The sequence below is a fragment of the Stegostoma tigrinum genome, chromosome 29 (assembly GCF_030684315.1).
Source record: "Stegostoma tigrinum isolate sSteTig4 chromosome 29, sSteTig4.hap1, whole genome shotgun sequence".
NCBI classification, from domain to species: domain Eukaryota; kingdom Metazoa; phylum Chordata; class Chondrichthyes; order Orectolobiformes; family Stegostomatidae; genus Stegostoma; species Stegostoma tigrinum.
This window is the reverse complement of record NC_081382.1, coordinates 41,952,772-41,967,620: the sequence shown is the minus strand read 5'-3', so window position 1 is coordinate 41,967,620 and position 14,849 is coordinate 41,952,772. Positions and strand designations below refer to the sequence as shown.

Genomic DNA, 14,849 nt, shown 5'->3' with positions numbered 1-14,849 from the left:
CCACTAATTCGCTATCTGCAGGTCAGTGTAGATGTGAGGTCAGCCCCAGACTCCATCATATCTCCTCCCCGCCCCACCTCACTGACATTTAGTGGTAGGAGTAAACGCTTAAAATGGCAGAATGGAGTGACAACCAAACAAGCTGCTTTGACTCAGACGTTGCCAAGCTTTGAATAATGTCAGAACGGCACCCATCTAGGAAATGGGAAGGAATTCCATCTCACTCCTTATTAAACACAAGTTTCAAGTCAAGAGTGAAATGGTTTATACTTTGTAGCAATGTAATTTGCAGCATAAATCTGGATGGGGTCTAAGTGGACACTGGAAAGAAGTGGATCTTGGGTTACTTTTATACTACAACTCTAGAGTTGTAGTATAAAACTACTACACACCAAATGTTATAGTGTAAATTTACGCAATGATTTCTGCCAGCAGAATTGACTATGCTTTAAAGCAAGCAATAATATTCAGTGTCCTTTAAGTTTCCTGCTATCACCATCATATGACCTTAAAAAAAAACCATTGCTTATCAAAAAACCTACCTACATGTACAGAATATTTAAGCCCAAATTAAAACTGACTCCTCTGGTTTTCATTAGAAGATCAGAAAATAATCCCCTAACCTCAAAACTGCAGGAATGTACCCAAATCAAATGATGAATGAGAATAATGTAACGATATAGCACACAAAACTATTTTAGGATTTTGTTTGAGTAATGGAGCTACACAAACCAGTGCAACTGTACATCAGGCCCCCTACCAGCTGATCACAGAATGATGCTAACTTCAGTTATGAAACAGTTTAAAAGGAAAAACAGTCAATAAAGAACAGCAAAACACACATTCAACTTATTCCAAAAAGAGAAATTCAAGCAAACACTGCACTGCACAGCAATTATAAACCTACTTCCATGTGAGTACCAATCTGTAGTGTGGTTACAATAGGTCGTTGTGTAGTCCGGTATGGCGTGAAGGACTAAAAACCAACAATGGAGGTTATATTTTTGATTGACATGACATTGGAACATAAAACCATTTAACGACTGAGCCTACTTACTCGAATAGTTTCTGATGAGAAGTGCCCATTTGTTATCATTTTGTTGCCAAATTCATCAAGTTTTATTATAGCACCAGCATTGGCTTGCACTTCAGCTTCAAACGCCTGGTGTTTCTGCAGCTTACCCTACATAAAAACAAAACATCGAGTTTGAGTCTTTACAACATTTTGGCCTTTTTTTGAAGATACACTTGTTGGCATTATTCTATGAGCTTCAACAACATCGTCAACTAAGAGATCATTCCTTCATGTGCGAAAAAATGATCGACCATGAAGATTATTGACACTGATTTTCATATTGGAAATTATATAGTAGTTTCCACTAAAAAAAATATGAATGCACTAGAATACCATTTTTTCTTCTTTCACACCTGGTCCAACATTTAAACTGATAATAGGTGATCTTCTATCTCAACCTCGTTTTCCTGCACCATCCTTGGAATGTATTAGCTACAAAAAGGCAGGTTGTACAAACATGGATTGTGTTTCTAGAGCGGGGGCCAAGGGGCTACCTGATAGAAGCACATAGCTTTGAGGTGAGAGGAGAAAGTTTAAAAAAAAAGGTGTGACGAACATAAAATCCAACATAAGGCGGTAGGTGCCTGGACGTGTTAAAAGCAAAAACACGATAGCAACATTGAAAAAGCATTTTAGACATGAACAGGCAGGGAACAGAGTGGTATAGACCATGTGAAGGCAAACGGGATTGATTAAGAACAGTATCATAGTAAGCAGAGATACAATGAGGCAAAGGGTCTGTTCTTGTACTGCATTATTCTATGCTCCACGCGGTCTAGAACATGCACTGATTTGAGGTTCAAAGTGTGTATTGGTACATGCATTAGGAGTGTGAAATTAGAAGGATTCCCCACCCCTCAGTCACTCCCCTGGAAAGGGCTAAGTGTAAATATTAGGGTGAGGACAGGATGACACATTGTTAGGGCTTGTAGTGAGCGAGAGCTAATACATTAAGTAACAGAATTGGGAAAAAAGCAGGAATGAAAGGTGTAAACCAAAAATGCAATGCAAATTAGTTATCTTTTATGTAAATAATTAGATATTTACAACTAAAAACAACAAATACTACTTGCTCAGAAAGAGGTGACTTTGCTCGAATCTAAAATGGAAGTAAGATGTATTAAACGATAAGCAAAGGAAAACGTGGCACAAAGCCAACATTATTAAAAATTTGCAATCCTTAACAAACAGACAATTGACTGGAGGTTTAGAATGTCACACACTTGCAGGTTGCTGGGATCCTTGTAACTCTCATCAGATGCAATTTGCAGTTTCTCTTGAATCCATTTCTCCAATTCATCCGCATCACGACGAAAACACTGAAAGCTGAAAGAATCATCTAGCTTCTGCCGTCTCTGAAGAGAAAGTTCCTTAAACCGCCGGTACCTAGTGTGTATAGACAAAAAAAGAATTTCCTAGCTTAGTAATCCATGTTACTTGATAAGCATTTTACTTCAATTTGTGTTAGAACCCAGTTTTTCATCCCCACTCCATTCTTATTCCATCTCTCCACACCTCCAAATTTATTTCACGCCATTGTTGGAAAAAAGGAAATAACCAAAAATTGCATCAGTGATAATGGGAACTGCAGATGCTGGAGAATCCCAGATAAAGTGTGAAGCTGGATGAACACAGCAGGCCAAGCAGCATCCCAGGAGCACAAAAGCTGACGTCTTGGGCCTAGACCCAAAGGAAATAAACCAAAAATTGATCTTTTAATATGGAGGAGCACAGACCAAGAGAGCAAGAGCACAAGCACATGAGCGAGAAGTCAAAAAGAATTTACACCAATTTATTTTGTATTGGCAATAGGTTCGTATATAATATTTAAGTCATTAACTCTACGCAACCACCTGAAAGTCAGAACAAATTTATACCTGTCTAGCACCTGCTGACGTCTCTCCTGGATATCTTCTGCTGAATCTAGAACTTTCACTCCAGTGGAATCCATTTTCTGTTGGCATTAAAGCAAAAAACAGATGCTTTTTAAAGGGAGTAAACCACTTGCTTTTTGTTTTTAAAAAAAAAAAATTGAGAAACAAGGTACATCTATATTAACTAAAGTTTAATTCTAATGCTCCATAACTAAAGCTATCAGTAAACACTGTGGACATTAAATCACAGAGAGCCAAGTGCACGTGGTCTTTAAAATGACATTAAAGTTATTGAATAGTGGAATGTATTGAAATTCAAGATGATGCCATTAAAGGATTAACCGGCAACGTTTAAGACCTTAATGTTGCTAATGCACAGCAGACATGTTCTGTAATAGTGAATATTACTAAAACATCTAAGACTTTTTCGTTACAACTTTACAACACCAATGCTTGAAGCATCAAAAGTCAGTCTCTGAGCAAACAGTCCGAATCTCAGCACAGAAATAAGACAGCAAAATCAGTAAAGCTGAAAACTCGTCAGAAGTGAAGACAATGCCCAAGAATTTAATATTAGTTGTGAATTACTAGTGTTAAAACAGAACAAATAAAGTTGTGCACAGAACATTTTTCATAATCTCAGTATTTTCCAAAGCAATATAACAATCAAATGATTCTTAAAACATGAACAGTGGGCTAGAGAAACGTAGCATCATCTAGAGAGAAGAGAAAGTTAAACAGAGTCCAGTGACTCATTGTCAGAACAGAGTATAAATTCCCAAAGAAGTGTATTCACTGTTAGACAAATTTACTTTGATTGAAATGCCCATTATTATATAACAGGCTTAAGGTGTGATACCTGAAGCCATATAACATCCTTGCATTGATAAAGAATAGGTTTCGTCTTACTATGAAAGTAAGACTGATACAAAGGGGATCTTACATCTTGAGATTAATTGGTTATTTTAGCTTAAGCACAGCTCTACATTACCTTCAGATGAAATACTGCTCCTATTTCAATTTTTTCCTCAGGTTCTGCACTGTGCATCACTTACAATCTTGGTGACGGGAAAATTGGTCACAAGTTCACCCTGTGAATGCATGCTCTATTCTTCAGAATATGGGAGGGGTATTCAGATTTCAAAACAAAAGCTTCTAACACAGTAATTTGGAAAGAGAAGGATATGTGAAGCTATCTGTTAATTTAAAATATCTGTTTTAGAACTGCAGGCTAGTTAGCCCTCTTAGTCCCAGATAATGTTTAGTTTGGTCTCAAAATGGGAATCGTACTCTGCTTTAAGAACTTTCATGCTGAAAATAACTAATTAATTGAAATATATAATTTTAGTTTACATGTATTGCCCTGTCCTTTTGTCTTATTTTAACTGTCATTGCAAATGTTTAAAACAGAAACTTCAAATCCAAACAAAAGGCAAAAGGACAGAGACTAGAGGGTTCAGTTACAGCAGCTCAGTTTACAGTCCAAAAAAAAAACAAACTCTGGTTTGTGAGCAATCCCCTTAAAAATACTGGAGATGATTTTCAGACAAAGACATTGTGCCAGACACACAAGTTATTTCCAGTTTCCAACCCTGCGTCCAGTCTTTGTTGCTGACGTGCTGCCATCCTCTAATATAGATCACCTAATTGGGTTGGAGAAGAGCTCAGTGCTCATTTAGCAAGATCCACCAGGAGATGGCAACAGACTGCTGATTATAACCCTCAAAAAAGGGCAGAAAATTGTAAATTAGGGGCAGGTGGGAAATCAGAAGGTAAATAGCCTTGTAACGCAGAGAAGTGGCCAAACGAACAACGAAGATGATAACATTTGCTTCGAAACAAAGCTTTATTACCATAACGTGATGGTCCTCTGGATTGAGAGGAACAGCAGTTGTCATCAAGGTACACTAGACTTCAAATTTGCAAATCAGACATCCAAACTTACATCCAACCTTCCCAGCTCATTAGCAAGTTCCGAAGGAGCTGAACTGGCAGTTAATTGGACGAGAGCAAGATCTCAGCTACTCTGTCCTTTGTTCACGTTGAAAACAGTAGCATGTCCAGGGTGATGGAATTCTAACAAGTGTTTAATGGACTCATCGACTCTGCTCCCTCAGGTTGAAAATCTCAACTATAATATTAGCAACATAGAATGGCTTTAATTTTAGTTTATTGCAGAGTGTCTTCTTCCTTCCCACACTGAGGCAGATGAGCAAGTCATTAAAAGAAAGAAGGTCAAAAACAAAAAAAGTGCTACGTTTTCCAATAATTTGTAATATCCTTTCAACAGAAAGCACCATCAGCATGCTAAGGGTTTCTCCAGAACTGTGGCAGATTGCAAAATTAAACTAAATACTCAGTGCAAAGGGCTACTTCACAAATTCTATACTCCTTGTTCAGTTAAGCAGCCTGCTGTCACTTGTCGTTGAGGCCAACATACAGAGAATGGCCATTTGAGCAAATCACTGGAGGACTGCCAATACACTGACTATATCCCAGTAACAGTCAATCATGTAGAAAGAAGGAAAAAGAGCATTCATTGAAACAAAAGCCTTTTATAATTCAAAAATCTTGGGTCAGCTTTCACAAGACAAGAAAGACAGGCTCCAGATTTCGTATACACTTGTCCCAATAAACATACTCAAATGCAGACAGCTTACCAACAACTCCGCTGCAAAATCAGTAAGCACAATCAAATGTCTATTTGTAACTGAACATTAAAAATGTTCCATAGTTTCACACACAAAAACAAAATCTGAACATGGGTGGACTCAGAAAGCACAACAATTGTTACTGGGGAGTATTCACCTTGAACTTCTTCCGGACCTCAAAACTGCATGGCCATTTAAAAATAGAACATGGAACACAGAACGGTACAGCACAGTACAGGCCCTTTTAGCATAAACTTAAAAGGTCTATCTAACCTCCACTGCTACCTTATACTATCATCCATGAGCCTAATAGCTGCTTAAATGTCCCTAATGGAGGCTGACTCCACTACCCTCCCCAGCAATGCATTCCACCACACAGAATTCAGAAACCTGAGCAAAACGTTTTGCACATTGTGACAACAGATTAGTAACTGGGAAATTAGGAAAATTATTTTTGTGAAGAATCAGGTCACAAAAGGGAGACTATTGTTTTAAATTACATTGCACACTGACTAACTGAAAAAAAAACAATACCATGGTGGAGGAATTTATAGTTGAAGTTTGAGACTCCCAATATTGGGATGGGGCATTACATCAGAGGCCACTCATTGCAAGGTTGATCCTAGGGTTAATATAAGCTAAACTCCACTGTAACAAATTTGCTTATTGTACTTGGGTCTCAATTCCCAAGTGAGACTTTTTCATTTGTGCATCTCATTCTTGAAGAAAAGCACAACTCAACTGCTTTCATGGATTTAAACTTTGTCTCACTATTTTTCAACTACTTCCTCCTCCAAGAGGGCGGCATGGTGGCTCAGTGGTTAGCACTGCTGTCTCACAATGGCAGGGATCTAGGTTTGATTCCCACTTCGGGCGACTGTGCATGGAGTTTTCACACGTTCTCCCTGTGCCTGCATGGGTTTCCGCCCAGTGGTCCAGTTTCCACCCACAGTCCAAAGATGGAGGTTAAGTGCATCAGCCATACTAAATTGTCCAGTGTTCAGGATGTGTAATCCACTTAAAATTGACTGGGAAAAGGGGTAGGGAGATGGGTCTGGATAGGATGCTCTTCAGTGGGTCAGTGTAGACTTGTTGGGCCAGAGGGACTGTTCCCACACTATAGGGATTCTACGATGGCAATACAAGTGCCTAGAAAATAATTCTCATTCAAACTAACAAAGTGAAAGATTGACAAGGAATGAGCTATAACTGGCAATTCTCAACACTGGACTACGTGCTGTTTTCCCATCAGGTTTTGTGCACATCTGCAACAAAGCTGATGTTGGAACATGAAATGAGGGCGAGGCACTTTGAAGCTTGCCAACTTCTAGTGAGGTCCTTGCAGACATACCAGAACATGGTGGTGGTGGTGAAGGAATACGGAGTGTTTGTGTGGGTGTTGTCTTTATTTGGTTATCTCCAACAATGAAATATTTTGCTATAAAAAGGGTTGGGGGCAGTAGCACTATGATTGCAGCAAATTCCCAAATGAGGAACTGAGTCTTCAAAAAAGGTATTTTGTAAAAAGCTCCAGACTTCTCTAAAATTTTAGCTATAATGTGATTTCACTTCTTGTACAATGAAAATTTTGTAATTTTGTGGATGCCAAGGTACATTTCCAAGCAACATCAACACACACACGCATGCAAAGGACTATGGATTTATTTTTGCTTTAAAAGTATCACATTAGTGGTCCATTGTATTACACATTATCCCAGCTTTGGAAATGGAAGTTAGCACTGCAAAATTCAGGAATGGAATATCATTTTGGATCGCATATTCCGCAAGAGTTTTAATTCTTGTCCATTATAAACAGTTAGCCTATAATTATCTTTTATCTGAATTCATTCAGTACAGTAAATCCTTGTTGAAAACATGTACAGAAGTGTTTAAATCCAATGTGACACATTTTAAAAATTATCCTTTTTAAAAAAATCTCCCAAGAGCACATTAGTAATAATATGCCAAAAATTACAAAGATCCTGTGGCGATTTCCACCTCTAAGTAAAAAACAAAATCCACATAACTTAGGCAGTGGGTGGAAAATTGTAGATGGCTGCTTCTCCAGAACAATATACACCCAACAATAAGTTCCACCATCTCAAAAGGATTTGCTTGTCAGCATAAGATTGCTAGTTGCTCTGAAAGTGTTCTTTTAAAAAGTTACTGCATTCAGCATTATAAAACTCAAATTTCTTTTCACAATCAGTAAAAACTGGAACACATCTATGGGACATTTTTCTTTTTTGAACAGCTCCATTTCAACATTCACAGTCAGCATTTCTGCTAATCAGTTGATGCAAGCAGTATTTTTTATTGCATTCAACCAAACAAATAATTTGAACAAAAAAGATGTCTATCAGCATACCACAAAAAGGCAGATTTAGCCAAAAAATCTGATCATTAAAATGGGCGAAGCACATCAATTCTGTGCTCATAAATTGTTCCAAATATTCCATTCTCAAAATTATGTTGCGATCTTAGGTGAAACAAAGTATACCTGAAACCTAGCAAAGGGGACAGTTTAAAAAGGTGACAAAACATATTCACTGTAAGTGCTATGGCATAGCTTTTTCTTTTCTTCTTTTACCCAATACCTAGTACTAGACACACTGAAAACATGCCATCTAACAGTTTAAATGATTTTTTTCCTCATATGTATCAAAAGAAGCATTTTACAATACACAAGGAACTATTGTATGGGTTCTGTTAGAACAAAAAAAATCCTTCAAGTCCTGGTTAATACAGCTATATTTCAAAACACACAGTCTTCTGCTTTCAACATCAAAACAGGCCACTTGCTGAGGCAGATCAGTTGTACTCTAACCAACTGGTTCGCAGCTGCAGCGTACCATGTACTAAGGGTGAATTGCAATCAGCCATTCCCATTGCATTCTGGTCCAGCCTGATAACAAAAACCAGCTACTTGCCAGAAAGTTCCACCCTGCATTATTACAGCATGAAAGTATTTCAGTCTAGAAGAGGATACCAACTATTTCCATAAAATATAACTACTGCTTCCTATTACAAGAAAGTCAAGCACATTTATAATGGAATGAATAGATAACCAGTCTATATGACATTAGTGCAGTACAGTAATTAATGCTGGAATATAGAAATAGAAGTAGGCCATTAGCTCCCTTGAGCATGTCTCATCTTCCAAATAAGAAGTCACAGATCAGGCAGTATCTCCTACTATGCTCCATATCCTCTTGATTAATAAAAATCTGTCAACCTCAAACATTTGACATGGCATTAATTTCCATCTGAAGAGAATTCTACACTTGTGCATAGAAGTATTTTCTAATTTCACTCTTGAAAGGTTTGGCACTATTTTTAAGGCTTTGCTTACTAGTTATAATAATGCCATTTGGTTCGTCCAATATCTTAATATCTTGTTCCAATCAAATCTTTTCAATTCCATTAAAAAATTACTACTCTATTTAACAAGGCAAAACAATAAGCCGAAAAAAAACCATGCATTCATATTTTAAATCACCATTCAAATGATAGGTATGACACAATAAGATTCAACATGCCACTAGAATTCCCTAGAAGAGTGATAATTATAGGCTTGCACCACATGTATAGAAAAACCAAGTTTAATTTTCTTTTAGAAATTCAAGTAAATTAAGTTGTGTTGACACATTACGATAGATTAGATTCCCCAGAGTGTGGAAACAGGCCCTTTGGCCCAGCAAGTCCACAGTGCCTCTTGAAGCATCCCACTCAGACCCATTCTCCTATAACCCACACACCCCTGAACACTATGGGCAATTTAGCATGGCCAATCCACCTAGCTTGCACATCTTTGGACTGTGGGAGGAAACTGGAGCACCTGGCAGAAACCCACGCAGACACGGGGAGAATGTGCAAATTCCACACAGACAGTCGCCAGAGGCTGGAATTGAACCTGGGTCCCTGGCACTGTGACACAGCAGTGCTAACCACTGAGCCACCGTGCCACCCTTTATATCACATTATTTTACAGTTATATAAAAGGATCTTGTTGATGTAAAAAAAATCCACTTGCATCCAAAGATCATCAAGTTGTAACTTGAAGCTACTGCAAAACACATATCACTTTTGCCCTTGAAGCAAGCACTATTCTCTTAAACCACTAACAATCCTGTTATTTCCAAATTTCTACCATTTTCAATTGATAAACACATTGGATCAGAGCCACTTCAATAAAATTTAATTTAAAGACACCAAGGCACAGGATTTTTCATAAAGATGTGTTCCACGTTATGAACTTTTTTAAAATACCCAAGCATAATTAACCGTACTTAAAAATATTGGAGGAGAAAATTCAACTAGATGAGAGATACAAGTGGAAATTGAGAGGGTGCTGCATTTTTTAAAAGGAAAAAAAACTATAAACGGGGTTAGCTGTACACAGGCTGCAATAATTTTCATGTGGGGAGACGACAAAATCAAAAATCAAAAACCAAAAATCAGAAAGACAACCAAAATTCATGCTTCATGTATTGCCAAAAATCAAAGCTTCAGGAAGAATTTGGACAGAACTAACGTACCCGTCTTTCATGAAAAAGGCAAAAAAAAATTAAGAGTGAATTTTTAAAAACATACAATCCTGAAGACTGAAAACAAAAATTGACCTAAGAGAGATTAAAATTAAGCAACTTTGCAAAAGGTCAAATGGGTGTGGAACTGCCCCAGTGGACTAGATATTCCAACACTGACATTTCAGCTAAATTGCTCACATACGTAGAGCATTCTGTCCAAGGTTTTTTTTTAAAAAAACTTCAGAATAAAAAGATTAAGCTTAAAGCACACTAAAATAGCAAGAGTAATTATTTACTTGTTGAATGTTTCAGCCCATGCCAGCTAAATTTTTTTTAAAAAAGTGGAAAATGAATGCAACTGCAAATCAACTTTAATACACAGAATTTAATGAATGTGCTTCTATTTCACATTACTTATCTCATTTCATTCTAAGTTGAAACTTAGATAATACTGCCTACAATACTGGAGACAAGACAAAACATTAATAGACAAATGTTTTAAACATGACTAAGATCTTGGGCAAACTTGAACTTTGATATACGGAAAACAATCTTTTAAAGATATACAAATTGCTGTTAATATTCATGCTGACTGTATTCTAAATGGACAATTTATCAGTTACAAACATTAACTAGTTAAAAGAAAGAAGGCAGTCAAAAGGAAAGTTTAAGAACAAAAGGGATCAAAGTGTGTTTCCAAATTAAAGTTCAGTTAGATCTCTAGAAATTGGAGATTATAAAGCATACCACCATGCACCACCCAGGACACTGCACTCCGAGTCATAGTCCGGTTACAATATATGGCACACATTGATAAGTAAATGCAGGCAGCTACAGAGCACACGTTTCACATAAACACAATACCTGCAGTTTGATTTTGCGGAAGGACGACATGTTGGATGGTGGTGTTTGATAAATATATTATACAACTGAGAAGCAATTCACATACAGCAAACGCTATAGAAAAAAAAATCAGATACAGTAGTAAGGTTTAGTCTTAATTTTGTGTTGCCAAATTTTGTAGAGTTCGTCTGTACCAGCTGCATCATTAAAATGCAACAGCTGCCAGACTCACGTTTTGGAATATTGTAACTGAAGTTCAAACAGACATCTCATTCCACACCCCACATTCAATTAGGAATACAGATTAACTCCATCCTGATTTCTCCCATGAAATTATCCATTACAATGTTTACAGTAAAAGTACTTTTTTTTCAAAAAGAAAAAGATTTATTGATTTATTCAAAATAGCGTGTATTTTTAATAAACTGAAAGATGATATTCAAAATATTTCCTATCACCAGAGCTATATACAAAAAAAAACCCCACCCTGAACACACTTGTGCACTGCACAATTTTTTGGTGACGCAGTACACTAAACACTTGCACTGCAAAATTTCCTTCTAACTTCCAGATAATTAATCCCCTATTGTTTTTTTCCAAAATAATTCATCAAAAACAATACACACACACACACACAGTCAGTATAGGAAGATATTCTAACTTTGAAGCAAAAGAAAAAGGGACTCACAATAAATTACATCTAGGGATGGGCAAGAAATGCTGGCCAGCCAGTGACACCCACATCTCACAAAATGAATAGATTAAAAAAACCTCATCCAAAATAAAAAAGCTTTTTTTAAAAAACCAAAAAAACTTTGTCCCATATGCAGATGCTGAAATCCTGCAGTATAGAAGACAAAGAGCTTAAAATACTCAGCAGATCAGGTAGCAGCTGCGAAGCGAAACAAATATAACAGTTCAGAACGGTGATGATTCCTAACTGCAATATACTTCTGAGTTAAGAAAGGTACCAGATCTGAAACAGCACATATTATAATATATAAATTATTTGGATTTTAACATTAAATCGTGTATTGAGACATAGCATACATAGCTTAAACTTGAATTTTGTAATTACCAAATGACATTCTTAACAATGGTCTTTGGACTTTTCACCATTTTACACTTTTAACTGTTTTCTTGACCATAAAATAGTCTCCTCCCTACATATTTGAGATAGTATTTAAATTATGCATAACTCCAGACAGCAATTTACATTTTATGAAGTAAGAACATGGAGGTTAATGAGTGAACATGCAGATTTCTTTTTATAATAGGGACACTGGGCTTGAAGCATTTAGCTGAAAATTTTCCACCCCACATATGTTGCGAGATCTGCCATTTCTTGTTTTATGTACATTTTTGAAGGTTTCTTGGGTGATGACTGAACCGCACAAAAATAGTTTGAACTCCCTAGCTTCTATTCCATTCACATTTGCTAAACTCATTCAAACCTAATGCTGATTGATCCATCCATCCATGAAATGATCCATGAAGAATGAGCCAATGTTTCATATCATGTCACACATCAGAAATTCATGGTCTCTTATGATTACATCATGACAGCTAGATTTATAATACTCAGGCCTGACCTCTCTACTGAATATTAAGCTGCAAGTACAAAGTTGGACACGGACACTGATGACAATTTGCTTAATTAAGAAGCCAGGAGAACAAAGTAAATATTTACATAATTTAAGAAGTCAAAACAAATGTATCAGTTACTACAAAGGAAACCTTAACAGAAACAATTTTACCTAGCATGAAACCACAAAAGAGGCAGAATAATACTTTATACCTTGCAGACCGGTGCGGGGGGGGGGGGGTGTGTGAAGAAATCAGCTGTAATTAATGCAAGGAACATGTATGTAAAAAACAGCCAAAAATAGCACTCATCTACCACAATTCTTGAACATTTGTACAGTAATTCATTATCCTCAGCCCCACCCAGCTTTCTGCTCTCAAATTTTTAAGGGTCTATGTTGGTGAAGCATTTTCCTTTTTGATATGTTCCTGTCTGCAACAGTTGCTAAAAAAATGCCTTTACATCTGTTACTATAGAATAATAGTCTCTTCCAAACATCAATTACCACAATAATAAATTACACGTAATGAATCTTGACTTTCTGCAGTTGGCATTCTTTCAATAAATCGTTTTGGATATCACCTACAACATCCCAATAATTATATCAGGCATCAACTTTCTCATTAATAAATATTTCATCATAATATAGCCCACAAAATGCCAATATTTTCACCAAACGGTGGCCATTTCTGTACAACTTTTTCTTCAGCCACCAACTGTAGCCCCTACTCCGTAAGTCTATTTACTGTATGGCTGACAGGTTCTGCACTCCCCATTCACCCAACCTTGTCCCCATTTCTGGGGAGGATTAATTTCAGATTAAAAAACAATTTTCCCCCATGCCCGGGGATGAAGCCTAATGCAGCGTGGAAGGCCAATAATGTTTTTTTAACCCAAAGCAACCTCAGAACGGATTACCCACCAAATTGTGTTTTATATATCTATATGATTTTCTCTGACCTTGTTGCGGTCACAGCCGCAGGACACCCTCCCCCGCAGCCATTTTAAGGTCCATTGTGGTTGAAAAGACAATAATAAACCTGAGAAAAATCCATATCTAACAGAATTTAAACATGCTGTGGTGGTGTCTGTGAATGCACGTACCGAGACAAAAATGCGCAACGAGGAAAACAAATCTACATTTTCCATTTGCCAAGTTTTCTTCGAAAAAGGAAAACATTGAAAATGAAATATACTGTATAATTATCGATCAAAAAAATATATTAGCAAACATTCCTTCGCTCTCCTCAGACGGGCGTCAACGCCCGAAAACAAAATCGACTTTAACTGAAACCCTTACAACTTACCCATCAAGGAAAATGTATGCTTTAAATATTTTAGCTCACAGCTTCCTCGTTTTAAACATTTTTATATTTCCGAGAAAAGACAAAATTAGAAACGCGGCAAAGAAGTGTGCCCGTTTGAATGAAAGAAGTGGCCTTCAACGGACGACCGACTGCTCATTTCTACCTCAAAAAAAACGTTACATTTCCAGATAAGTATGAAACATACCGAAGGTTGTCGACGACTCGATGATCGCTGCAGACTCTCTCGCTCCGGGCTCGCACCGGCCTTTTTTTACCGTCCGCGGCGATGATGTCACTGCTCTGCAGCAAGGAAACGAAGGAACCCGAAAAGCCTCGGTACTTTCCGTCACCCAGGCCGCGGGGCCACCTTCGGCACATTCCGTCGCCGGGGCCACGACGTCACTTTCGGCCCTTTCCGTCTCCCGATACTGTACCGGCTCCGTGCTCGGATGGCGCAACGGTTTCGGAAAATTCGGTCCGTCGCCCGGGATACCCTTTCGGCAGCCTCATAGAAACCGGACAGTGCGGAAAGAGGCCATTCGGCCCATCCGGTCTGCATCGACTCTCCGAAGAGCATCCCACCCACACCCAACCCCAGTCTGTCTCCATAGCCCTGCATTTCTCATGGCTAACCCACCTCGCCTGTACATCCCTGGTCACTATGGGCCAAAATAGCATGGCCGTCCACCTAAACAGCGCATCTTTGGACATCTCCACCCTGACCACACCGCTTTCAAAACTTCCTTTTGCTTCCAGAAGTGCTGTCCAGACTAACGTGTGAGGGAGAGAAGACTCGGCTACAGCATAGTTTAAGAGGCATCCGGACAAACACATAAACAAGGCAAGGATATGGACCATGTGCAGGCAGATGGGATTAGTTTTGAGAGGCTTCATGGTATTTGAGACATCGTGGGCCAAAGGGCATGTTTCTGTGCTACAAGGCGTAGAGCTGGATGAACACAGCAGGCCAAGCAGCATCAGAGGA

General features: G+C 38.0%; 1 protein-coding gene across 10 annotated transcripts in view; it reads right to left on the bottom strand.

Annotated features, from left to right (window-relative positions):
- sptan1 (spectrin alpha, non-erythrocytic 1) overlaps nucleotides 1-14,169 on the bottom strand; it is a 110,004-nt gene extending 95,835 nt beyond the window's left edge. For 2 of the 10 annotated variants that reach the window (XM_048559275.2, XM_059638347.1), the window contains exons 1-5: nucleotides 14,070-14,095; nucleotides 10,994-11,086; nucleotides 2,953-3,029; nucleotides 2,299-2,461; nucleotides 1,058-1,183 (exon numbers count right to left, since the gene is read on the bottom strand). In XM_048559275.2, coding sequence (XP_048415232.1) covers nucleotides 1,058-1,183; nucleotides 2,299-2,461; nucleotides 2,953-3,029; nucleotides 10,994-11,023 — 396 coding nt within the window. In that variant the 5' untranslated portion in view covers nucleotides 11,024-11,086; nucleotides 14,070-14,095. Of the gene's footprint in view, nucleotides 1-1,057; nucleotides 1,184-2,298; nucleotides 2,462-2,952; nucleotides 3,030-10,993; nucleotides 11,087-14,069 lie in introns of all 10 variants that reach the window. The other 8 variants (XM_048559272.2, XM_059638350.1, XM_048559269.2 and 5 more) reach the window with 5 other exon arrangements.
- Nucleotides 14,170-14,849: the final 680 nt, after the last annotated feature.